The 26,351-nt window shown below is 42.5% G+C and overlaps 2 protein-coding genes across 2 annotated transcripts; both read right to left on the bottom strand.

Annotated features, from left to right (window-relative positions):
• Positions 1 to 703: 703 nt before the first annotated feature.
• On the bottom strand, positions 704 to 7,804 carry LOC134618185 (kinesin-like protein KIF1B). Its single transcript, XM_065469614.1, has 9 exons — positions 7,782 to 7,804; positions 6,266 to 6,391; positions 6,041 to 6,159; positions 5,777 to 5,874; positions 5,211 to 5,319; positions 5,026 to 5,092; positions 2,346 to 2,538; positions 2,053 to 2,171; positions 704 to 1,953 (listed from the first exon to the last, which is right to left on the bottom strand). The coding sequence occupies exons 2-4, from the start codon at positions 6,377 to 6,379 to the stop codon at positions 5,781 to 5,783; spliced, it is 327 nt and encodes a 108-aa protein (XP_065325686.1). The 5' UTR covers positions 6,380 to 6,391; positions 7,782 to 7,804; the 3' UTR covers positions 704 to 1,953; positions 2,053 to 2,171; positions 2,346 to 2,538; positions 5,026 to 5,092; positions 5,211 to 5,319; positions 5,777 to 5,780.
• A 5,667-nt stretch (positions 7,805 to 13,471) lies between these two features.
• On the bottom strand, positions 13,472 to 20,567 carry LOC134618164 (kinesin-like protein KIF1B). Its single transcript, XM_065469610.1, has 9 exons — positions 20,545 to 20,567; positions 19,029 to 19,154; positions 18,804 to 18,922; positions 18,540 to 18,637; positions 17,985 to 18,093; positions 17,800 to 17,866; positions 15,114 to 15,306; positions 14,821 to 14,939; positions 13,472 to 14,721 (listed from the first exon to the last, which is right to left on the bottom strand). The coding sequence occupies exons 2-4, from the start codon at positions 19,140 to 19,142 to the stop codon at positions 18,544 to 18,546; spliced, it is 327 nt and encodes a 108-aa protein (XP_065325682.1). The 5' UTR covers positions 19,143 to 19,154; positions 20,545 to 20,567; the 3' UTR covers positions 13,472 to 14,721; positions 14,821 to 14,939; positions 15,114 to 15,306; positions 17,800 to 17,866; positions 17,985 to 18,093; positions 18,540 to 18,543.
• Positions 20,568 to 26,351: the final 5,784 nt, after the last annotated feature.

A 26,351-nucleotide genomic window follows, 5' to 3' on the forward strand; every position in this document is an offset into this window, starting at 1 on the left:
TGAAAAGAAAAAGTCACCACTTTGCATTTTACAAATCAAGTAAACAAACACGGGGCTATTTATCATATAACTAACTTTTAGGTATGTGGGATAGAAGGACTGGAGCTTTAAATGTTGTGCCTCCATAATTATTCTAGAGTCTTTACAGTGTTCAGCCCCTGCTGTGATTTGGTTCTACATACATAAACTTGAAGTGAATTAATCCACCTGTTCACAGGAGATCACAGGAAGATGACACCAAACATCAGAAGATCTTATTGTGCGCCACAGTAAAAGGCTGGTTTCTTGGGACTAAAAGCACATAATAAACTACAGCAGAAGCTCACATAAAGCAGGAAATAAGCAGGCAGCACTTCATCTGCTAATGCACGTTTCCCACTTTTATTGTTGCCTCATTCACTAACAGTTCAATGGTGCAAGATTACCATACACAGAATTAGGATATCTGCATGACACATCTGGGGTTAACTGATATTAAATTTCAGAGGGGGAAGGTGGGAAATATCACGGCTAGTTTTGTTTGAAAGGCATCAACAGAAAAACAAACACAGAAAAAAGTGATGAGGTGAAGAAAGACACAATAAGTCTGCTGTCGTTTTAGATGTCACCAGCTACTTTGTATAGTCCTATATCTCTGATATTAAAAAATTAAAATGAGTTAAAATACACCTTTATTTTGATAGAGTTCAGATGGATGCCTAGCATGACTAATGAGTAGATCTCCTCCAAAAAAACAACAGACTTCTAATTCACTCAAACCACTTTCTAATAAAGAGGAAGCACTAATGTAACTCACCTCCTCAGTGGAGGTGCAGGGGTTACATGTTAGGTCTCCTTTTCCTTTCATTTGGTTTAATATGAGTGGAACAACTAAACCGCACAGACTTTATCTGATCAGTTAGTTCAACCTTTTATTAATATGTGCAAAGAGCTGCAAACAAATACATATACATTGCAAACAATAAATACACAATCCAAAATAAAAACACCTCTGCAAATGAAGTGGAAACGTTTGCTCTGGCAGCGCTTCGCATCAACATGTATATGAGGTACATTGCACTTTTGAGACTTGATCTGTGCATAGGTGCATCTTTGATGTGCAGCTCAGAGATCCACAATCCAGCACGTTTCTGTTTCTCTGACTGTCAGGCTGGCTGACCCGAGGTCACGTCAGAGCTTTATTTTTTATCTATATGTAACAGACAGCTGAACACGAGTACTTCACTTCAGAGATTTCAGCCGACGCTGGTGTGACAGCGAGGGGAGTCATGGGACTACATCGTAATCTGTCCTGCGGGCCATTTAAAAGCAGCTTTGCTGGCTAACCACTGCCGTCAAAGCAAAAAAACTAAAGAAACATTGCACCTTCATTCTTTTTTCCTTACGTCCTTCTAACCTTTTCACTGTGTTTTCTTTGCGTCTTGACAACAAGAGTGTAAAGTTAATAGCAGTAAATGTCAAGGCTTCTGATTCTCAGTGAGATAGAGCAAGCTAGAGGAGCAGAGAGGAATGTGTTAAATGAGGGTTAACTAACACACTGATCCCAGAACACACCCGATGTACAAATCAAGTTTTCTCCTTAGTTCGTTTTCATCCTCCTAGTCCTCCTCCTCCTCATCTCCTTGTAACCTTGTTTATATTCCTTGGGATGAAAAAGCAAAAAGGGGCCCAAATCTACTCCTGCAGGAACAATTGGTCATTGTTTGTTTTTTTAAACTGCTGAGATATGAAGCGATCCTCGCTTGTTTGTCTCTAGTTAGTCTGCAGTTTTAATGTTAACACAAATGCATGAGTATTTTACTGACTCACTAACTGACACTGGCACTATTGGGGGTTTAGAGGCGGCGTATGTACACAGATTGAGGAGGATCTACGTATGACGTGGACGACAGTGGAACCGCTCCGCCCGCTCAGTTCTTCGTCAGGCCGCTGCGCCGCCTCGCCAGCTTAGATCTGCGGGGAGAGTTTTATGTTGTGAGGAGAAGGGAATGTTTTTGAAGGGTGCAGAAGCTGCACGTTTGACTGTGGTGTGAGAGGAGCGTGTGTGTGTACCTTATCCTTCCTGCTAGCAGAGGACTAAAAGCGTACAGCCATTCGTTCATGTCTTTCTCATTGTTGGCCTGCAGGAGGATGCCTCGATGTTTTGTGTACACTGCAAATGTGTTGGGCATCTGAAAAGAAAACATCACATTATATTCATGTTCATTCAAATGATAAATCCCAGTCCATTTGCCATTTCATCATTCAATGTGTCCAAAATTGGCCAACGTGCACCAAAACCATTTGAATGAATCTCATTAAAAACAAACGTGTTACATCGAGCCTTTCTCTATCCTGCCTCAAACCTTAAGCATGGCCTGCTGGTCTTTGCTGTATTCCACCTGTGCTGTGGAGAGGTTGACGGCGCCTCGCTCCACGGGGTCCTTGTCGCTGTTGTAGATGAAGACGTAGGGCCGGCGAACAACCACAAAATGCTTCACCTATGAGTTAGAGCGAGGCTCCACGAAGCTTAGAAAACCCTTCTTGGACACAACAGATCTGAAAAGAAGAGATTTGATTCATTTATTTTTTTTTTTTAAGAGAGTGCTTGTTTTTCTGAGGAAGAAGCAGAGTTGGTTTGTTTCCAGCTGAAATCATCCAGGTTCAGGAATTTGAATCGATCCACATCATTTCTGCTTGAACTAGAGAACATGAGTGTCGAGTATAGAGTATACGAGTATAGACAGAAAGAGGAAAAGTTAGTTTAACAGCATTATTTTTTATGAAGTCCTACTTGGTGCTAACATTACAGGGTGTCTGTTTACAGCAGTGTGTCATGTTGCTAAAAAAAAAAGTGAGTGACGTGAGCAGAGTTCTGACATATCAGGAAGTGAACACAGTGACTGAAGCGGTGTTCACATTCATCCTTGAATCATGACAAAACGTGAGGAATCGCACTGAGGTGAGACCTTGACAACAGATAAATCAGGAGCCACAGAGTGTCAAGTGTCAGCCGACACCAATCGGGACAATGATAAGAGAGAAATTCATTTACAGACACGTGAAAAAGCAGTCTAAGGTTCTGGATCTAGATTATTACAACACATCATTATTTATTTAAAACAACCCAAAATGCACAAATGACTATAACCAAGTACATGTGACCTGTGAGTACCTGTGATTCAGCAGCTGATGGAACCAACTTTAGCAGCAAAAACTTGAGGTAATCGTTTTTTATTAGTGTTTCACAGCAGTGTGGACGGATTTGTGGCCCATTTGTCTTTACAATGTTTCTTTGGTTCATTGAAGTTTGCAGATATTTATTCATTCACAGCTTTCTTAACGTTCAATCATGTTGAAGTCTCAACTTTGAGCCACTGCAGCATCACTCTGTTGTTGCTTTGCTGCTGCGCTCTGGAGTCACTGACCCAACGATGATCTCATTTGACTCTAGAGTACTTCATGGCTCACTCAGTGACCTAGACACTTTGCAGGTTCTTTGGCAGCAAAAAAAGCCCAAATAATCATCACGATTTATTCATAACACACGTGAAAAGACCCAGGAAAACCGAGTTAACGATAAAAACGATAACAAAATAACGCTGAAAACTGATAAAAACCCTGAAAACCATACATTTCACACCTGAGCCTCAACTCTTGCGGCCCGGTACCAAACGACTCACGGACCGGTACCGGTCCGAGGCCCGGGGGTTGGGGACCGCTGATCTAGTGCATTTGATTAGCACTTGGCTAATACTGACCCTCTTAACTAATTATGGAAATAGTCTTGGATGTACTTAGTTTTTTAAACATCTGAATTTCGGCTGAGTGTTTGTTAAATAAATAATGACGTGGTATAACGTGTTATGTGTTGTTCATCTGAGGTTGCATTTACCTCATATTAAGACCTACTAAGGACCTGATTTATTTTTAATTATGTCCTAAAACATAAAACCTGAGAGCTCACATAACTGCATATGCTCAGAATATATACAGCACACATGGATACAAATGACTGCCTTGCAGCAGCAATCTTAAGACCATCACTATGAGCTCTATACAAGGTTACACTGTTCCTGTTATTAACAGCAGGGGGCACTATCAGCCACAGACTGAGAGCCAGATATGCTCTGCTGGTGCCTCATTGGCCTCATTGTTCCTGAGGTAAGACTCTATAGTGAGAAACAGCTGAGGGGGAAAACATTGATCTGGAAACGTCTGAGTGTTACAGAGGATATACATAGCACTGTGGTTCAGTGTCACACAATCACAAACAAATACAGAAAAGTAGTAAAAAGGGTGTTGCCTCCAAATATTGCTTTTTTGGAGCTTAGGAGGCTTAATATCGACAGGCATGAATGAAGACAGATCAGAACAGCTGTTTGATCACAGCATCCAGTACCAACACAATCATCCACACTCAAGAGCCCTGTTGGCTTCAGAGTCAGCAGCTGAATGTCTAAAATATGAAATGCAATTTTTTGGTCCATCAGCTACAGCTACAGCATGAACTGCTTAAAGTGAGAAGCAGCCTAAAGCCCGACAGATTCATCTTTCCAGACTGAAAATATCTCGCTGCCCTTCTCGTGGATGAGGGTCACCCTTGATCCTGCAGCAAACATAACAGGAGCTCAGGATCACAGTGAGCACAGCTAGAGCAACATTACGCTTTAAAAGAAGATATTAAACTGTGTACAAAGGAAGCAGTTACCACTGTGTGAGTAAGCGGGCGATCGTGGCTCAAGAGTTGGGAGTTCGCCTTGTAAACCGGTTCGAGCCCCGGCCCGGACAGTCTCGGTAGTTGTATCCTTGGGCAAGACACTTCACCCTTGTCTGACTACTGGTTGTGGTCAGAGGGCCCGGTGGCGCCAGTGTCCGGCAGCCTCGCCTCTGTCAGTGCACCCCAGGGGGGCTGTAGCTTGCCATCACCAGTGCGTGAATGTGAACTGGATGTGTAAAGCGCTTTGGGGTCCTTAGGGACTAGTAAAGTGCTATACAAATACAGGCCATTTTAATAAGAAAACAACATGTGCACCAATCCTGTACCTGGTGCAGCAGGTAGGTACCATGGCAGGGCAGGCCTCCACTGTGATCCACGATGGCTGGAATGCACCTGTGCATGGAGGGAGGAGGAGACACAGCATCCCAACTTATAATATTCTTCATGGAGATCATTTTTATGGTTCCTTTAAAGCTTGTGCGTGAATATAACACTCCAGGTGGATACTCACTCTCCAGTGGGCTCCAACTCGCTGATCTCAAACCAGACCAGCAGGTCGTACTTGCTGACACACTGACCCAGGTTGGATTTGGTGATGGTGTTCAACTTGGTGGCTGGAACTGACACACACACACACACACACACACACACACACACACACACACACAGAAGCTCAATGTTATCAAGCTGAAAATTTTCTGAATTGAAGAGAAGATGAATAAAAGTGAGGAGTATTTACTACATGCTTTGGGTGACTGAATGGAGGATGGATAGGTGACGTGAAAACACTACTGACCCTTTATACTGAGCCAGTAGCTCACACAATAGAAGCTCACACACTTCTATTAAATCTGTCTATAGAGCCAGTAATCACAGAGGATAGATACTGGAAGCAAACTGAAATATTAGGAGGAACTAAATCACAGATTACAACACCAGTGGCAGCACCTTGCTGTCTCACACATCAGGATCACGGTCCTGTTGAAACGGGCTAATCGCTAAAGCTCACAGTTGCATTCGTCTATACTCAATATGATCGAAAGGAATGTTATTACACTTGAAAACTGCTCTACTCACGTCTTCATTGGTGTGAATGACATGTCATTGATCCTGAAGCTGTCTCCTCAGGACAGTTTCTAAGCAACGGATGGGAATAGGATAGTATTTCCTGGATGCTGTTGGAGGAATGTTGACTTAATAAAAATACCTTTTATTTATATATGCATATAAAATTAGCCAATGTGATTAGAATACAATCGTTTACACATTTCTAACAAAATCTGCTGCATTAAATATGAATTATCACTGCATGACTGGATCTGCTGTTTGACCCCCACCAACCTGTTCACGTCCTGGCCATGGAGGTGCAGCGGGTGCTGCTGGTAGTGGCTGAACACTTCAAACACGACGGGCTTGCTCTTGATGTTCTCAATAAAAGACTCTGTAACTTCGACAGAAATCTGCTCCAACAGATAAAAATAAAGGGTTTGACAAACTGAGTTAGAATAAAATCGTTGAAGCACAGTTAGTGTGTGTGTAGGTGCAGATGTGTGTGTGTGCACTCACATTCTGGACGTGGTAAAAGCCCAGAGGAGCTCCTTTGCCAGTGTTTTTCAGAGGCTCGGTGGAAAAAGCCTCATTGTGACGGTGCAAGAAACTGAGGGGTTCATTCTGGTTCATCACAATGGTGATCTAGGAGTTAAGATCAGGGCTCAAAGCAAGCCACTCTGCTTCTATGCCAGACACATTCAATCATGTCTTTATGGACCATGTTTGTGCATTAGGTCACAGTCGTGTTGGAAGGGAAAAACACCCTCCCTAAACTGTTCTCACAGTGTTTTAAGCACAGACTGGTCCAAAACGTCTTGGTAACCTGAAGCGTTAAGATTTCCTTTCACTGGAACCGCAAGACCCAGGCCAAAGTCAGAGGAGAAATAAATGAATACTATTAAAAACCAACTACCTCACTGACAGACCACAGTACGTCAAGCTGAAGGACGTCACGTCTGACACTGTGGTCAGCAGCACAGGAGCACCACAGGGAACTGTGCTGTCCCCTCTTCTCTCCACCCTGTACACCTCTGATGTCTGCTACAACTCTGAATCTCAGATGTTTGTGGACGACACAGTCATCATGGGGTGTATCTAGGACAGGGGTAGGCAACTCCAGGCCTCGAGTGCCAGTGTCCTGCAGGTTTTAGATCACACCCTGGGTTAACACACCTGAATCAAATGATTAGTTCATTACCAGGCCTCTGGAGAACTTCAAGAAATGCTGAGGAGCCATTTAGCCCTTTAAATCAGCTGTGATGGATCATGGACACATCTAAAACCTCCAGGACACCGGCACTCGAGGCCTGGAGTTGCCTACCCCTCATCTAGGATGACCAGGAAGAGGAGTACAGGAGTCTTGTGAGAAACTTTGTTACATGGAGTCACACAAACCACCTGCAACTCAACACTTCAAAGACCAAGGAACTGGTTGTGGACTTCGGGAGGTCCAGACCAGGTCCACTGACAGTTCAGATAGAGAGAGAGGAGGTGGAGGTGGTCAACAAGTACTATAAAAATGGAGGCAACTTTGCCTGTGGTAGAATGTATACAATGTATGAAAAAATCTTTACTGCAGATACTAATTTAATAATACTAATTTTGTGTTGTAAGATTTATGAGTTTCATGCTTTCATAGTGGTACTTGGGAGAGCTTGACATTTTTCTCAGGTGGTGTGCACTGTAAAAAGTTTGAGAAACACTGATAAGGGGGTCTGTATGCGGCAGTCATACACACAACTGGACAGTCCAAAAGTTGGCCTACCTATTACTGGCTGAGGTTTTAGTAGAGTTGTGGCTGAACCACATAAAAATATATCATTCATTTTAATCTCCCCAATCAATGATAATGTTATGTTGGAATGTTGTTAAAGAGGGTCAAAAATGTTTCAACCCAGTTTGTTTTGCAGATAGCAGCTTTAATATAGGGAGGACACAACTTCCAGACTGTATGAGTAAAATCAGGTTTTTTCTCTTCGTCAGTTTCATAGTTTCTCTTTTGCCTGTCACTGTTCCCTGTCTGTTTTCTTACCTGGTTCTTCCTCACCTTGTACTTTCTCCTCACGTTCCCCTCTTTCCTCTCTCCCTCTTTGGACTGACAATCATACACAAATAGATTGTATTCAATTAGATGAAAAAATTACATTCATGTGAAAAAAAAAATTATTAAGATCACTAACGAAAAGTCCTCTCTCAGTGTACTTTCAACCAAAAGGCAAATAACCAAACCACATGAACATCTAATAAAAGATATAAAATATTGAAACACTGATCCAACATTATCCTTTATTGATGGATCATTTGTTCTTACACTTTTACCTGAATGTGGCTCCTGTTTTTGAAAAAGCCTTCCTTATATCCATTATGAACCTGGCTGTCTCTCTGTACACAAACACACACACACACAACAGGAGTTATAAGGTTAATGGGCATTCAGTCAGTTAGCTAGTTAGTATCCATTTCAAACAGGACAGTGGTAACAACGGCAGGCTACGGACAATTTTAAGTTTTAGATTTTAAATAGGCTGTATACATTTCAGTGGGAGCAACAGGACGGTCAAATGTCGCAGAATTTACTACAGAGTAGGACGGATTGTAGGGTAGCAAACATCATTGGAAAACACGTTTTCAGCACTGCAGGTTACCTGGGTGTAAGGTTTTTCAGCTAAAAAGAAACACGACTCCTACCTAACTACATAAAGAGTAACTGAAGGTTAAATGCTGCTAATATGTCCTGTTTTAATCCAGCCAATCCACCTCCGCTCCGCTGCGTCTCAGCTACCATCGCTGTGGCAGCAACGACCCTAGAGCCAGAGTGGGGGCGAGCTGGAACAAACCATTTTGGGAGGGGGGAGGGGTTCTCTATACTTTTGTTGTTCAAATGTTCCGTCTCAACCAAGTACTGTATGCTTTTTATATTTTTAGTAGTGTGTCACACAAACAGCAAATATTGTCAAAAAAAAAAAAAAAAGAAGTAAGAAATCTTTGGGGGTGCTTTGATTCATTTTGGGGGAGCTGAAGCACCCCCAGAAATGGGCTAAAATCGCCCCTGCGTAGGAGCATGTTTATAGAACTTAAATATACCAAATATGTCCCGATTCTTCCGGCTTGCGCAGGTGGCGCAGGAGTATACTGCCAGGCTACTAGCTCGTGTGTGACACCTGAGGTCGCTGGTTCGAATCCACGCTGTCCCTCAGCAGCTAGTGGGCTTCTGGGCTGCGCTTAAAGAACCGGAGCCCCTCACTCTTTTGCCCTTTTCTTTTCCTTTTTCTTTGCGCAAAGGCGGCCTGCCCGCCATCTTTCTCTCTTTCAAATAATGACACTTGCTCTTTCTTTCCTCTTCTCTCTTCTCAGCAAAACACTGCCACAATCAGCTCTCTCAGCTGCTCAACAGCCCATCTCAATCTGCTCTCTCACCTCCCAACAAATGCTTCTAACTCACTCAATTTACGCTCTGTACACACAATCTATTCATCAAAACTTAGCTATTTTGGGGGGCTTTCTCAAAATCTTACTGTTATTATTGTAGGACTTGCTCACAAACTCTTTGTTTCCTCACAAAATGGACACAAATCACTTGCATCTGCACTCTGTCCCTCAGCAGCTACATACACACCCGCCGTTCCGACTCGGCCTTGGAGATCAGCATACCAAGGCGTTTGGAAAAGTCTAACAGTCTAAACACAGTTTGCTATCAGGGGAGAGATTGTTTGCTATGTTCAGCTCCAGCCTCCAGACCGCAGCTGGCGCCGATATGGTAGCCGCATGAAATAACGGTGCTGTTCTTTCTTTAGCGCGAACCACTGCATGTCAATTTTACAGTCGTCTAAGGTCCATCACTGGTCTCTCACCACCAGTGTTCACGACAGCCGCGAGCCTCTCCCAGATGTTGTCAGATGTTGTCAGAGTCTCAGTACTCACAGCAGCCGCAAGCTTCTCCAAGATGTCATCCGTGCTGCATCTAATGAGTGTGAGGTTATTATACTGTCATATGTTACATTATACTTTTAATCAAAGAATGGTTGAATCATGATACTGCTGTAGGCCACATTACACTTATACTTATTATAGATGGTGTAATCATTATGTAGTTTAGTTTGCATTATACTCCTGACTTAGAAGAAGGTGACAACTATAAGATTTATTAGACTGATTTGTATTACATTATACTGCTGATTTACTGTGAATGAGTTACACTGTTTTATGACATTCCATCCTGCTGATTTATAAAGAGAATACTGTTTGCAGACAATCGTGGCCTTGCTTTTCTGATTGTTGGTTTTATGGCTAGGTGGGGGCCACCAGAGGATATAAGAGTTTGAGTAACAGTCTGACATTTTGAGATCTGCTGTGACCCTCTTCATGCACATCTCCCATCCGGATGGTTAATGCTCAAAAGTGTTTGTATGGGATAATAATAATAATTGTATGGAATAAAGGGCACGGGGGCTCTCCCGAACCCAGGCTTCTCGTGGAGAAGAGGGCGTCAATTGCATTCAGGGACCAGTTGATCAAATCCGTAATTCTTCTTTTAGGTGTTTGAGAACAGACTGTAAGACTCTTCCAGTGTAAAGGGAGACAAGTAGACAAGACTAGACAGAGGCACGAGAAAGCCAAGCAGGAAAGATAAGGGAGAGGGAGAAAGTGTGACCGCCTTCATCAAGAGCCAAACGAGACACAGTTCTGCTCTCTAGGCGAACCAGCCCTTGTCCACCTTCCTCTTTGGGCAAAAAAAGTGCAGCCTGGGGTAACCAGTGTCGGTTATCCCCCCCCAAAGAAATTGATCCTATCAACAACAAAATCATACTACGACACACACTAATAAACTACATTCACTATGACCTCAATACCTAATACACAGTCCAATATTTCTACAGTGTACTGTTATGAAAACAACAGAATGATGATGAGACACTGTGGTAAAGTTTTAGAGGTTTATTTGCAGATAGTTATGAATACAGGATAAACACTGTGGGCTCCAGGAGACGGGGCAGAGGTAGTGAAGGTTGTCTGAAGGCACACTCAGACACTGTCACAGAAGGTTGCGGAGATCCGTAACGTTGAAACGTCTGCACAGAAACAGAGAGTGAGCAAAGGCAAGAACTGATGGAAAATGTGACATGACTGTGGCATGATACCTTGGTAATGCAATGATCTGGTTGTTTAGAAGCCAGCTTGAAGACCTCATGAGGAACAGGCGAGTAATCAGCTGATTGTTGACAAGTGACCGAGGGACAGGAAGGTGGAGGAGCATCCCCTAAAAAAGACAAGCACACGGACAACAACACAGGCATACACCGAAAGAGGAGAGAGAGAAAGAAGCAGGCCAGCAAAAGAGGGCAAGGGAACGATGACGTCTACAGAGACCCATTTTCATTTGGTACATCGTGTTACCAGATGTCAGTTTGTGATGTTAGATCCCAACTTGTCAGTCAAGAAACCTTTTTCCAAAGATATCAGCACAAACCAAAATCACTGTGCGGATTAAAAACAGTAAATTGTCGAAGTTTGTGACGGATCATCCCATTTTCTGTTTGTAATCTGATTAAATCAGATGTATAGCACTGCCTGCATTTGTGAGTAGTGTCTCACTGTTGTTCAGTGGGTGCAGCCGTGTTGGGAGAGGGTCGCCATGGCTATAAGCCAGGGCAGCTTCCGGGATGATGGTTCTGGCTCCTATTTGTTTTTACTTACAGGTGATGACGTGAGGGGAGCCGCGGTGGTATCGAGCGACGGACTCCAGTGCAGAATGCTAACTGGGCTGGGATGTGATGGGCCCAGTGGACGGACGAGACTGGGACAGGAGGCTCCTCGTCTGCCTGGCACGAGGCTGGCCTGGACCCCGCTCAGCAAGAGGAATTTCTGTCCAGCTCAAGAACACACAAGGAATATTCGTCCTGGGTTGTGGGACTGGGTGGGATTTTTGTGCACGAAGAGAATTGTATTTTGACCAGTTTTAGAATAATCTTATCTAGTCTCGGTGGGAATTTTAGCATATTGAGAATATTTTATTGTATAATTTATTTCTTAGTATCTGGTTTGTCTTATTCCTGCTGTCCACCTGGTGGAATAAACAGTTTCTGATCAGACAATCACTTCTGTGTTATAATGTTAACTGAAGTTTCTCAGGTCAGATGACCAATAGATGATAAGAAATATACTCTTAGCAATTATTAGAGTTGAAAAGTACTTTGCAAGTCAAAGTACTAAATCGGGTTAGGTTGAGGCTTAATCCTTCACCTTAAATGGTTCAGATTGTCTCTAAATGGATGAATGAAACAATACTTTCCTGTCAAAAACAACATTTTAGTCAGGGCTAGCAGAAAGTTTCATATATATCATGAACATCTTTCCTATTTGTCTTCCTATAGTTTAGTTTCATTTTCTTACCCCACCCCCAACCGGTGGAGGCAGATGGCCGCCCTCCCTGAGCCTGGTTCTGCCGAAAATGGAGTTTTTCCTTCCCACTGTTGCCAAGTGCTTGCTCATAGGGGATCATTTGATTGTTGGGGCTTTTTCTGTATTATTGCACAACCTTTATCTTACCATATATTTCAAGTTTATATGTTGTGAATTGGCTTGATTTAAATCAAACTGAACTGCATTCAATTAAAGCCAAATATAACTTGTAATCGAATCTATTCAAATGTAAAGTCCTCTCACTCAATTTGGACTAGCACTGAAAAACACACTGACATCCTCTGTTTCCCAATTAGCAGATCAGAGGGTGCTGTTTTATTCATGACTCAATACTTGAATGGTTTTATCCTGTTTATAAATAAACATTTTAAAATGGCATTGCTTCATTGTATGATTAGTTCTTTGTCTGTGTCAGTCCTTAATACACACACATGTATACAATAATTCTAGTTGCCACAGTCTCCGGAGATCCTATGCTCTGTTTTCTCATACTTTTCTTCACTGTTTACCTCATTCTGCCCAATAAAATGTACATTTTTGTAAACAATGACTTGTTTTATGCCATTAAAAAGAAACATGTCTCCATACGAGGACGTACTTGAAGAGAAAAAGTCACCACTTTGCATTTTACAAATCAAGTAAACAAACACGGGGCTATTTATCATATAACTAACTTTTAGGTATGTGGGATAGAAGGACTGGAGCTTTAAATGTTGTGCCTCCATAATTATTCTAGAGTCTTTACAGTGTTCAGCCCCTGCTGTGATTTGGTTCTACATACATAAACTTGAAGTGAATTAATCCACCTGTTCACAGGAGATCACAGGAAGATGACACCAAACATCAGAAGATCTTATTGTGCGCCACAGTAAAAGGCTGGTTTCTTGGGACTAAAAGCACATAATAAACTACAGCAGAAGCTCACATAAAGCAGGAAATAAGCAGGCAGCACTTCATCTGCTAATGCACGTTTCCCACTTTTATTGTTGCCTCATTCACTAACAGTTCAATGGTGCAAGATTACCATACACAGAATTAGGATATCTGCATGACACATCTGGGGTTAACTGATATTAAATTTCAGAGGGGGAAGGTGGGAAATATCACGGCTAGTTTTGTTTGAAAGGCATCAACAGAAAAACAAACACAGAAAAAAGTGATGAGGTGAAGAAAGACACAATAAGTCTGCTGTCGTTTTAGATGTCACCAGCTACTTTGTATAGTCCTATATCTCTGATATTAAAAAATTAAAATGAGTTAAAATACACCTTTATTTTGATAGAGTTCAGATGGATGCCTAGCATGACTAATGAGTAGATCTCCTCCAAAAAAACAACAGACTTCTAATTCACTCAAACCACTTTCTAATAAAGAGGAAGCACTAATGTAACTCACCTCCTCAGTGGAGGTGCAGGGGTTACATGTTAGGTCTCCTTTTCCTTTCATTTGGTTTAATATGAGTGGAACAACTAAACCGCACAGACTTTATCTGATCAGTTAGTTCAACCTTTTATTAATATGTGCAAAGAGCTGCAAACAAATACATATACATTGCAAACAATAAATACACAATCCAAAATAAAAACACCTCTGCAAATGAAGTGGAAACGTTTGCTCTGGCAGCGCTTCGCATCAACATGTATATGAGGTACATTGCACTTTTGAGACTTGATCTGTGCATAGGTGCATCTTTGATGTGCAGCTCAGAGATCCACAATCCAGCACGTTTCTGTTTCTCTGACTGTCAGGCTGGCTGACCCGAGGTCACGTCAGAGCTTTATTTTTTATCTATATGTAACAGACAGCTGAACACGAGTACTTCACTTCAGAGATTTCAGCCGACGCTGGTGTGACAGCGAGGGGAGTCATGGGACTACATCGTAATCTGTCCTGCGGGCCATTTAAAAGCAGCTTTGCTGGCTAACCACTGCCGTCAAAGCAAAAAAACTAAAGAAACATTGCACCTTCATTCTTTTTTCCTTACGTCCTTCTAACCTTTTCACTGTGTTTTCTTTGCGTCTTGACAACAAGAGTGTAAAGTTAATAGCAGTAAATGTCAAGGCTTCTGATTCTCAGTGAGATAGAGCAAGCTAGAGGAGCAGAGAGGAATGTGTTAAATGAGGGTTAACTAACACACTGATCCCAGAACACACCCGATGTACAAATCAAGTTTTCTCCTTAGTTCGTTTTCATCCTCCTAGTCCTCCTCCTCCTCATCTCCTTGTAACCTTGTTTATATTCCTTGGGATGAAAAAGCAAAAAGGGGCCCAAATCTACTCCTGCAGGAACAATTGGTCATTGTTTGTTTTTTTAAACTGCTGAGATATGAAGCGATCCTCGCTTGTTTGTCTCTAGTTAGTCTGCAGTTTTAATGTTAACACAAATGCATGAGTATTTTACTGACTCACTAACTGACACTGGCACTATTGGGGGTTTAGAGGCGGCGTATGTACACAGATTGAGGAGGATCTACGTATGACGTGGACGACAGTGGAACCGCTCCGCCCGCTCAGTTCTTCGTCAGGCCGCTGCGCCGCCTCGCCAGCTTAGATCTGCGGGGAGAGTTTTATGTTGTGAGGAGAAGGGAATGTTTTTGAAGGGTGCAGAAGCTGCACGTTTGACTGTGGTGTGAGAGGAGCGTGTGTGTGTACCTTATCCTTCCTGCTAGCAGAGGACTAAAAGCGTACAGCCATTCGTTCATGTCTTTCTCATTGTTGGCCTGCAGGAGGATGCCTCGATGTTTTGTGTACACTGCAAATGTGTTGGGCATCTGAAAAGAAAACATCACATTATATTCATGTTCATTCAAATGATAAATCCCAGTCCATTTGCCATTTCATCAGTCAATGTGTCCAAAATTGGCCAACGTGCACCAAAACCATTTGAATGAATCTCATTAAAAACAAACGTGTTACATCGAGCCTTTCTCTATCCTGCCTCAAACCTTAAGCATGGCCTGCTGGTCTTTGCTGTATTCCACCTGTGCTGTGGAGAGGTTGACGGCGCCTCGCTCCACGGGGTCCTTGTCGCTGTTGTAGATGAAGACGTAGGGCCGGTGAACAACCACAAAATGCTTCACCTATGAGTTAGAGCGAGGCTCCACGAAGCTTAGAAAACCCTTCTTGGACACAACAGATCTGAAAAGAAGAGATTTGATTCATTTATTTTTTTTTTTTAAGAGAGTGCTTGTTTTTCTGAGGAAGAAGCAGAGTTGGTTTGTTTCCAGCTGAAATCATCCAGGTTCAGGAATTTGAATCGATCCACATCATTTCTGCTTGAACTAGAGAACATGAGTGTCGAGTATAGAGTATACGAGTATAGACAGAAAGAGGAAAAGTTAGTTTAACAGCATTATTTTTTATGAAGTCCTACTTGGTGCTAACATTACAGGGTGTCTGTTTACAGCAGTGTGTCATGTTGCTAAAAAAAAAAGTGAGTGACGTGAGCAGAGTTCTGACATATCAGGAAGTGAACACAGTGACTGAAGCGGTGTTCACATTCATCCTTGAATCATGACAAAACGTGAGGAATCGCACTGAGGTGAGACCTTGACAACAGATAAATCAGGAGCCACAGAGTGTCAAGTGTCAGCCGACACCAATCGGGACAATGATAAGAGAGAAATTCATTTACAGACATGTGAAAAAGCAGTCTAAGGTTCTGGATCTAGATTATTACAACACATCATTATTTATTTAAAACAACCCAAAATGCACAAATGACTATAACCAAGTACATGTGACCTGTGAGTACCTGTGATTCAGCAGCTGATGGAACCAACTTTAGCAGCAAAAACTTGAGGTAATCGTTTTTTATTAGTGTTTCACAGCAGTGTGGACGGATTTGTGGCCCATTTGTCTTTACAATGTTTCTTCGGTTCATTGAAGTTTGCAGATATTTATTCATTCACAGCTTTCTTAACGTTCAATCATGTTGAAGTCTCAACTTTGAGCCACTGCAGCACCACTCTGTTGTTGCTTTGCTGCTGCGCTCTGGAGTCACTGACCCAACGATGATCTCATTTGACTCTAGAGTACTTCATGGCTCACTCAGTGACCTAGACACTTTGCAGGTTCTTTGGCAGCAAAAAAAGCCCAAATAATCATCACGATTTATTCATAACACACGTGAAAAGACCCAGGAAAACCGAGTTAACGATAAAAACGATAACAAAATAACGCTGAAAACTGATAAAAACCCTGAAAACCATACATTTCACACCTGAGCCTCAACTCTTGCGGCCCGGTACCAAACGACTCACGGACCGGTACCGGTCCGAGGCCCGGGGGTTGGGGACCGCTGATCTAGTGCATTTGATTAGCACTTGGCTAATACTGACCCTCTTAACTAATTATGGAAATAGTCTTGGATGTACTTAGTTTTTTAAACATCTGAATTTCGGCTCAGTGTTTGTTAAATAAATAATGACGTGGTATAACGTGTTATGTGTTGTTCATCTGAGGTTGCATTTACCTCATATTAAGACCTACTAAGGACCTGATTTATTTTTAATTATGTCCTAAAACATAAAACCTGAGAGCTCACATAACTGCATATGCTCAGAATATATACAGCACACATGGATACAAATGACTGCCTTGCAGCAGCAATCTTAAGACCATCACTATGAGCTCTATACAAGGTTACACTGTTCCTGTTATTAACAGCAGGGGGCACTATCAGCCACAGACTGAGAGCCAGATATGCTCTGCTGGTGCCTCATTGGCCTCATTGTTCCTGAGGTAAGACTCTATAGTGAGAAACAGCTGAGGGGGAAAACATTGATCTGGAAACGTCTGAGTGTTACAGAGGATATACATAGCACTGTGGTTCAGTGTCACACAATCACAAACAAATACAGAAAAGTAGTAAAAAGGGTGTTGCCTCCAAATATTGCTTTTACTGGTTTGGAGCTTAGGAGGCTTAATATCGACAGGCATGAATGAAGACAGATCAGAACAGCTGTTTGATCACAGCATCCAGTACCAACACAATCATCCACACTCAAGAGCCCTGCTGGCTTCAGAGTCAGCAGCTGAATGTCTAAAATATGAAATGTAATTTTTTGGTCCATCAGCTACAGCTACAGCATGAACTGCTTAAAGTGAGAAGCAGCCTAAAGCCCGACAGATTCATCTTTCCAGACTGAAAATATCTCGCTGCCCTTCTCGTGGATGAGGGTCACCCTTGATCCTGCAGCAAACATAACAGGAGCTCAGGATCACAGTGAGCACAGCTAGAGCAACATTACGCTTTAAAAGAAGATATTAAACTGTGTACAAAGGAAGCAGTTACCACTGTGTGAGTAAGCGGGCGATCGTGGCTCAAGAGTTGGGAGTTCGCCTTGTAAACCGGTTCGAGCCCCGGCCCGGACAGTCTCGGTAGTTGTATCCTTGGGCAAGACACTTCACCCTTGTCTGACTACTGGTTGTGGTCAGAGGGCCCGGTGGCGCCAGTGTCCGGCAGCCTCGCCTCTGTCAGTGCACCCCAGGGGGGCTGTAGCTTGCCATCACCAGTGCGTGAATGTGAACTGGATGTGTAAAGCGCTTTGGGGTCCTTAGGGACTAGTAAAGTGCTATACAAATACAGGCCATTTTAATAAGAAAACAACATGTGCACCAATCCTGTACCTGGTGCAGCAGGTAGGTACCATGGCAGGGCAGGCCTCCACTGTGATCCACGATGGCTGGGATGCACCTGTGCATGGAGGGAGGAGGAGACACAGCATCCCAACTTATAATATTCTTCATGGAGATCATTTTTATGGTTCCTTTAAAGTTTGTGCGTGAATATAACACTCCAGGTGGATACTCACTCTCCAGTGGGCTCCAACTCGCTGATCTCAAACCAGACCAGCAGGTCGTACTTGCTGACACACTGACCCAGGTTGGATTTGGTGATGGTGTTCAACTTGGTGGCTGGAACTGACACACACACACACACACACACACACACACACACACACACACACACACAGAAGCTCAATGTTATCAAGCTGAAAATTTTCTGAATTGAAGAGAAGATGAATAAAAGTGAGGAGTATTTACTACATGCTTTGGGTGACTGAATGGAGGATGGATAGGTGACGTGAAAACACTACTGACCCTTTATACTGAGCCAGTAGCTCACACACTTCTATTAAATCTGTCTATAGAGCCAGTAATCACAGAGGATAGATACTGGAAGCAAACTGAAATATTAGGAGGAACTAAATCACAGATTACAACACCAGTGGCAGCACCCTGCTGTCTCACACATCAGGATCACGGTCCTGTTGAAACGGGCTAATCGCTAAAGCTCACAGTTGCATTCGTGTATACTCAATATGATCGAAAGGAATGTTATTACACTTGAAAACTGCTCTACTCACGTCTTCATTGGTGTGAATGACATGTCATTGATCCTGAAGCTGTCTCCTCAGGACAGTTTCTAAGCAACGGATGGGAATAGGATAGTATTTCCTGGATGCTGTTGGAGGAATGTTGACTTAATAAAAATACCTTTTATTTATATATGCATATAAAATTAGCCAATGTGATTAGAATACAATCGTTTACACATTTCTAACAAAATCTGCTGCATTAAATATGAATTATCACTGCATGACTGGATCTGCTGTTTGACCCCCACCAACCTGTTCACGTCCTGGCCATGGAGGTGCAGCGGGTGCTGCTGGTAGTGGCTGAACACTTCAAACACGACGGGCTTGCTCTTGATGTTCTCAATAAAAGACTCTGTAACTTCGACAGAAATCTGCTCCAACAGATAAAAATAAAGGGTTTGACAAACTGAGTTAGAATAAAATCGTTGAAGCACAGTTAGTGTGTGTGTAGGTGCAGATGTGTGTGTGTGCACTCACATTCTGGACGTGGTAAAAGCCCAGAGGAGCTCCTTTGCCAGTGTTTTTCAGAGGCTCGGTGGAAAAAGCCTCATTGTGACGGTGCAAGAAACTGAGGGGTTCATTCTGGTTCATCACAATGGTGATCTAGGAGTTAAGATCAGGGCTCAAAGCAAGCCACTCTGCTTCTATGCCAGACACATTCAATCATGTCTTTATGGACCATGTTTGTGCATTAGGTCACAGTCGTGTTGGAAGGGAAAAACACCCTCCCTAAACTGTTCTCACAGTGTTTTAAGCACAGACTGGTCCAAAACGTCTTGGTAACCTGAAGCGTTAAGATTTCCTTTCACTGGAACCGCAAGACCCAGGCCAAAGTCAGAGGAGAAATAAATGAATACTATTAAAAACCAACTACCTCACTGACAGACCACAGTACGTCAAGCTGAAGGACGTCACGTCTGACACTGTGGTCAGCAGCACAGGAGCACCACAGGGAACTGTGCTGTCCCCTCTTCTCTCCACCCTGTACACCTCTGATGTCTGCTACAACTCTGAATCTCAGATGTTTGTGGACGACACAGTCATCATGGGGTGTATCTAGGACAGGGGTAGGCAACTCCAGGCCTCGAGTGCCAGTGTCCTGCAGGTTTTAGATCACACCCTGGGTTAACACACCTGAATCAAATGATTAGTTCATTACCAGGCCTCTGGAGAACTTCAAGAAATGCTGAGGAGCCATTTAGCCCTTTAAATCAGCTGTGATGGATCATGGACACATCTAAAACCTCCAGGACACCGGCACTCGAGGCCTGGAGTTGCCTACCCCTCATCTAGGATGACCAGGAAGAGGAGTACAGGAGTCTTGTGAGAAACTTTGTTACATGGAGTCACACAAACCACCTGCAACTCAACACTTCAAAGACCAAGGAACTGGTTGTGGACTTCGGGAGGTCCAGACCAGGTCCACTGACAGTTCAGATAGAGAGAGAGGAGGTGGAGGTGGTCAACAAGTACTATAAAAATGGAGGCAACTTTGCCTGTGGTAGAATGTATACAATGTATGAAAAAATCTTTACTGCAGATACTAATTTAATAATACTAATTTTGTGTTGTAAGATTTATGAGTTTCATGCTTTCATAGTGGTACTTGGGAGAGCTTGACATTTTTCTCAGGTGGTGTGCACTGTAAAAAGTTTGAGAAACACTGATAAGGGGGTCTGTATGCGGCAGTCATACACACAACTGGACAGTCCAAAAGTTGGCCTACCTATTACTGGCTGAGGTTTTAGTAGAGTTGTGGCTGAACCACATAAAAATATATCATTCATTTTAATCTCCCCAATCAATGATAATGTTATGTTGGAATGTTGTTAAAGAGGGTCAAAAATGTTTCAACCCAGTTTGTTTTGCAGATAGCAGCTTTAATATAGGGAGGACACAACTTCCAGACTGTATGAGTAAAATCAGGTTTTTTCTCTTCGTCAGTTTCATAGTTTCTCTTTTGCCTGTCACTGTTCCCTGTCTGTTTTCTTACCTGGTTCTTCCTCACCTTGTACTTTCTCCTCACGTTCCCCTCTTTCCTCTCTCCCTCTTTGGACTGACAATCATACACAAATAGATTGTATTCAATTAGATGAAAAAATTACATTCATGTGAAAAAAAAAATTATTAAGATCACTAACGAAAAGTCCTCTCTCAGTGTACTTTCAACCAAAAGGCAAATAACCAAACCACATGAACATCTAATAAAAGATATAAAATATTGAAACACTGATCCAACATTATCCTTTATTGATGGATCATTTGTTCTTACACTTTTACCTGAATGTGGCTCCTGTTTTTGAAAAAGCCTTCCTTATATCCATTATGAACCTGGCTGTCTCTCTGTACACAAACACACACACACACAACAGGAGTTATAAGGTTAATGGGCATTCAGTCAGTTAGCTAGTTAGTATCCATTTCAAACAGGACAGTGGTAACAACGGCAGGCTACGGACAATTTTAAGTTTTAGATTTTAAATAGGCTGTATACATTTCAGTGGGAGCAACAGGACGGTCAAATGTCGCAGAATTTACTACAGAGTAGGACGGATTGTAGGGTAGCAAACATCATTGGAAAACACGTTTTCAGCACTGCAGGTTACCTGGGTGTAAGGTTTTTCAGCTAAAAAGAAACACGACTCCTACCTAACTACATAAAGAGTAACTGAAGGTTAAATGCTGCTAATATGTCCTGTTTTAATCCAGCCAATCCACCTCCGCTCCGCTGCGTCTCAGCTACCATCGCTGTGGCAGCAACGACCCTAGAGCCAGAGTGGGGGCGAGCTGGAACAAACCATTTTGGGAGGGGGGAGGGGTTCTCTATACTTTTGTTGTTCAAATGTTCCGTCTCAACCAAGTACTGTATGCTTTTTATATTTTTAGTAGTGTGTCACACAAACAGCAAATATTGTCAAAAAAAAAAAAAAAAAGAAGTAAGAAATCTTTGGGGGTGCTTTGATTCATTTTGGGGGAGCTGAAGCACCCCCAGAAATGGGCTAAAATCGCCCCTGCGTAGGAGCATGTTTATAGAACTTAAATATACCAAATATGTCCCGATTCTTCCGGCTTGCGCAGGTGGCGCAGGAGTATACTGCCAGGCTACTAGCTCGTGTGTGACACCTGAGGTCGCTGGTTCGAATCCACGCTGTCCCTCAGCAGCTAGTGGGCTTCTGGGCTGCGCTTAAAGAACCGGAGCCCCTCACTCTTTTGCCCTTTTCTTTTCCTTTTTCTTTGCGCAAAGGCGGCCTGCCCGCCATCTTTCTCTCTTTCAAATAATGACACTTGCTCTTTCTTTCCTCTTCTCTCTTCTCAGCAAAACACTGCCACAATCAGCTCTCTCAGCTGCTCAACAGCCCATCTCAATCTGCTCTCTCACCTCCCAACAAATGCTTCTAACTCACTCAATTTACGCTCTGTACACACAATCTATTCATCAAAACTTAGCTATTTTGGGGGGCTTTCTCAAAATCTTACTGTTATTATTGTAGGACTTGCTCACAAACTCTTTGTTTCCTCACAAAATGGACACAAATCACTTGCATCTGCACTCTGTCCCTCAGCAGCTACATACACACCCGCCGTTCCGACTCGGCCTTGGAGATCAGCATACCAAGGCGTTTGGAAAAGTCTAACAGTCTAAACACAGTTTGCTATCAGGGGAGAGATTGTTTGCTATGTTCAGCTCCAGCCTCCAGACCGCAGCTGGCGCCGATATGGTAGCCGCATGAAATAACGGTGCTGTTCTTTCTTTAGCGCGAACCACTGCATGTCAATTTTACAGTCGTCTAAGGTCCATCACTGGTCTCTCACCACCAGTGTTCACGACAGCCGCGAGCCTCTCCCAGATGTTGTCAGATGTTGTCAGAGTCTCAGTACTCACAGCAGCCGCAAGCTTCTCCAAGATGTCATCCGTGCTGCATCTAATGAGTGTGAGGTTATTATACTGTCATATGTTACATTATACTTTTAATCAAAGAATGGTTGAATCATGATACTGCTGTAGGCCACATTACACTTATACTTATTATAGATGGTGTAATCATTATGTAGTTTAGTTTGCATTATACTCCTGACTTAGAAGAAGGTGACAACTATAAGATTTATTAGACTGATTTGTATTACATTATACTGCTGATTTACTGTGAATGAGTTACACTGTTTTATGACATTCCATCCTGCTGATTTATAAAGAGAATACTGTTTGCAGACAATCGTGGCCTTGCTTTTCTGATTGTTGGTTTTATGGCTAGGTGGGGGCCACCAGAGGCTATAAGAGTTTGAGTAACAGTCTGACATTTTGAGATCTGCTGTGACCCTCTTCATGCACATCTCCCATCCGGATGGTTAATGCTCAAAAGTGTTTGTATGGGATAATAATAATAATTGTATGGAATAAAGGGCACGAGGGCTCTCCCGAACCCAGGCTTCTCGTGGAGAAGAGGGCGTCAATTGCATTCAGGGACCAGTTGATCAAATCCGTAATTCTTCTTTTAGGTGTTTGAGAACAGACTGTAAGACTCTTCCAGTGTAAAGGGAGACAAGTAGACAAGACTAGACAGAGGCACGAGAAAGCCAAGCAGGAAAGATAAGGGAGAGGGAGAAAGTGTGACCGCCTTCATCAAGAGCCAAACGAGACACAGTTCTGCTCTCTAGGCGAACCAGCCCTTGTCCACCTTCCTCTTTGGGCAAAAAAAGTGCAGCCTGGGGTAACCAGTGTCGGTTATCCCCCCCCAAAGAAATTGATCCTATCAACAACAAAATCATACTACGACACACACTAATAAACTACATTCACTATGACCTCAATACCTAATACACAGTCCAATATTTCTACAGTGTACTGTTATGAAAACAACAGAATGATGATGAGACACTGTGGTAAAGTTTTAGAGGTTTATTTGCAGATAGTTATGAATACAGGATAAACACTGTGGGCTCCAGGAGACGGGGCAGAGGTAGTGAAGGTTGTCTGAAGGCACACTCAGACACTGTCACAGAAGGTTGCGGAGATCCGTAACGTTGAAACGTCTGCACAGAAACAGAGAGTGAGCAAAGGCAAGAACTGATGGAAAATGTGACATGACTGTGGCATGATACCTTGGTAATGCAATGATCTGGTTGTTTAGAAGCCAGCTTGAAGACCTCATGAGGAACAGGCGAGTAATCAGCTGATTGTTGACAAGTGACCGAGGGACAGGAAGGTGGAGGAGTATCCCCTAAAAAAGACAAGCACACGGACAACAACACAGGCATACACCGAAAGAGGAGAGAGAGAAAGAAGCAGGCCAGCAAAAGAGGGCAAGGGAACGATGACGTCTACAGAGACCCATTTTCATTTGGTACATCGTGTTACCAGATGTCAGTTTGTGATGTTAGATCCCAACTTGTCAGTCAAGAAACCTTTTTCCAAAGATATCAGCACAAACCAAAATCACTGTGCGGATTAAAAACAGTAAATTGTCGAAGTTTGTGACGGATCATCCCATTTTCTGTTTGTAATCTGATTAAATCAGATGTATAGCACTGCCTGCATTTGTGAGTAGTGTCTCACTGTTGTTCAGTGGGTGCAGCCGTGTTGGGAGAGGGTCGCCATGGCTATAAGCCAGGGCAGCTTCCGGGATGATGGTTCTGGCTCCTATTTGTTTTTACTTACAGGTGATGACGTGAGGGGAGCCACGGTGGTATCGAGCGACGGACTCCAGTGCAGAATGCTAACTGGGCTGGGATGTGATGGGCCCAGTGGACGGACGAGACTGGGACAGGAGGCTCCTCGTCTGCCTGGCACGAGGCTGGCCTGGACCCCGCTCAGCAAGAGGAATTTCTGTCCAGCTCAAGAACACACAAGGAATATTCGTCCTGGGTTGTGGGACTGGGTGGGATTTTTGTGCACGAAGAGAATTGTATTTTGACCAGTTTTAGAATAATCTTATCTAGTCTCGGTGGGAATTTTAGCATATTGAGAATATTTTATTGTATAATTTATTTCTTAGTATCTGGTTTGTCTTATTCCTGCTGTCCACCTGGTGGAATAAACAGTTTCTGATCAGACAATCACTTCTGTGTTATAATGTTAACTGAAGTTTCTCAGGTCAGATGACCAATAGATGATAAGAAATATACTCTTAGCAATTATTAGAGTTGAAAAGTACTTTGCAAGTCAAAGTACTAAATCGGGTTAGGTTGAGGCTTAATCCTTCACCTTAAATGGTTCAGATTGTCTCTAAATGGATGAATGAAACAATACTTTCCTGTCAAAAACAACATTTTAGTCAGGGCTAGCAGAAAGTTTCATATATATCATGAACATCTTTCCTATTTGTCTTCCTATAGTTTAGTTTCATTTTCTTACCCCACCCCCAACCGGTGGAGGCAGATGGCCGCCCTCCCTGAGCCTGGTTCTGCCGAAAATGGAGTTTTTCCTTCCCACTGTTGCCAAGTGCTTGCTCATAGGGGATCATTTGATTGTTGGGGCTTTTTCTGTATTATTGCACAACCTTTATCTTACCATATATTTCAAGTTTATATGTTGTGAATTGGCTTGATTTAAATCAAACTGAACTGCATTCAATTAAAGCCAAATATAACTTGTAATCGAATCTATTCAAATGTAAAGTCCTCTCACTCAATTTGGACTAGCACTGAAAAACACACTGACATCCTCTGTTTCCCAATTAGCAGATCAGAGGGTGCTGTTTTATTCTTGACTCAATACTTGAATGGTTTTATCCTGTTTATAAATAAACATTTTAAAATGGCATTGCTTCATTGTATGATTAGTTCTTTGTCTGTGTCAGTCCTTAATACACACACATGTATACAATAATTCTAGTTGCCACAGTCTCCGGAGATCCTATGCTCTGTTTTCTCATACTTTTCTTCACTGTTTACCTCATTCTGCCCAATAAAATGTACATTTTTGTAAACAATGACTTGTTTTATGCCATTAAAAAGAAACATGTCTCCATACGAGGACGTACTTGAAAAGAAAAAGTCACCACTTTGCATTTTACAAATCAAGTAAACAAACACGGGGCTATTTATCATATAACTAACTTTTAGGTATGTGGGATAGAAGGACTGGAGCTTTAAATGTTGTGCCTCCATAATTATTCTAGAGTCTTTACAGTGTTCAGCCCCTGCTGTGATTTGGTTCTACATACATAAACTTGAAGTGAATTAATCCACCTGTTCACAGGAGATCACAGGAAGATGACACCAAACATCAGAAGATCTTATTGTGCGCCACAGTAAAAGGCTGGTTTCTTGGGACTAAAAGCACATAATAAACTACAGCAGAAGCTCACATAAAGCAGGAAATAAGCAGGCAGCACTTCATCTGCTAATGCACGTTTCCCACTTTTATTGTTGCCTCATTCACTAACAGTTCAATGGTGCAAGATTACCATACACAGAATTAGGATATCTGCATGACACATCTGGGGTTAACTGATATTAAATTTCAGAGGGGGAAGGTGGGAAATATCACGGCTAGTTTTGTTTGAAAGGCATCAACAGAAAAACAAACACAGAAAAAAGTGATGAGGTGAAGAAAGACACAATAAGTCTGCTGTCGTTTTAGATGTCACCAGCTACTTTGTATAGTCCTATATCTCTGATATTAAAAAATTAAAATGAGTTAAAATACACCTTTATTTTGATAGAGTTCAGATGGATGCCTAGCATGACTAATGAGTAGATCTCCTCCAAAAAAACAACAGACTTCTAATTCACTCAAACCACTTTCTAATAAAGAGGAAGCACTAATGTAACTCACCTCCTCAGTGGAGGTGCAGGGGT

The sequence above is a fragment of the Pelmatolapia mariae genome, linkage group LG20 (genome assembly GCF_036321145.2).
Source record: "Pelmatolapia mariae isolate MD_Pm_ZW linkage group LG20, Pm_UMD_F_2, whole genome shotgun sequence".
In the NCBI taxonomy this organism is placed as follows: domain Eukaryota; kingdom Metazoa; phylum Chordata; class Actinopteri; order Cichliformes; family Cichlidae; genus Pelmatolapia; species Pelmatolapia mariae.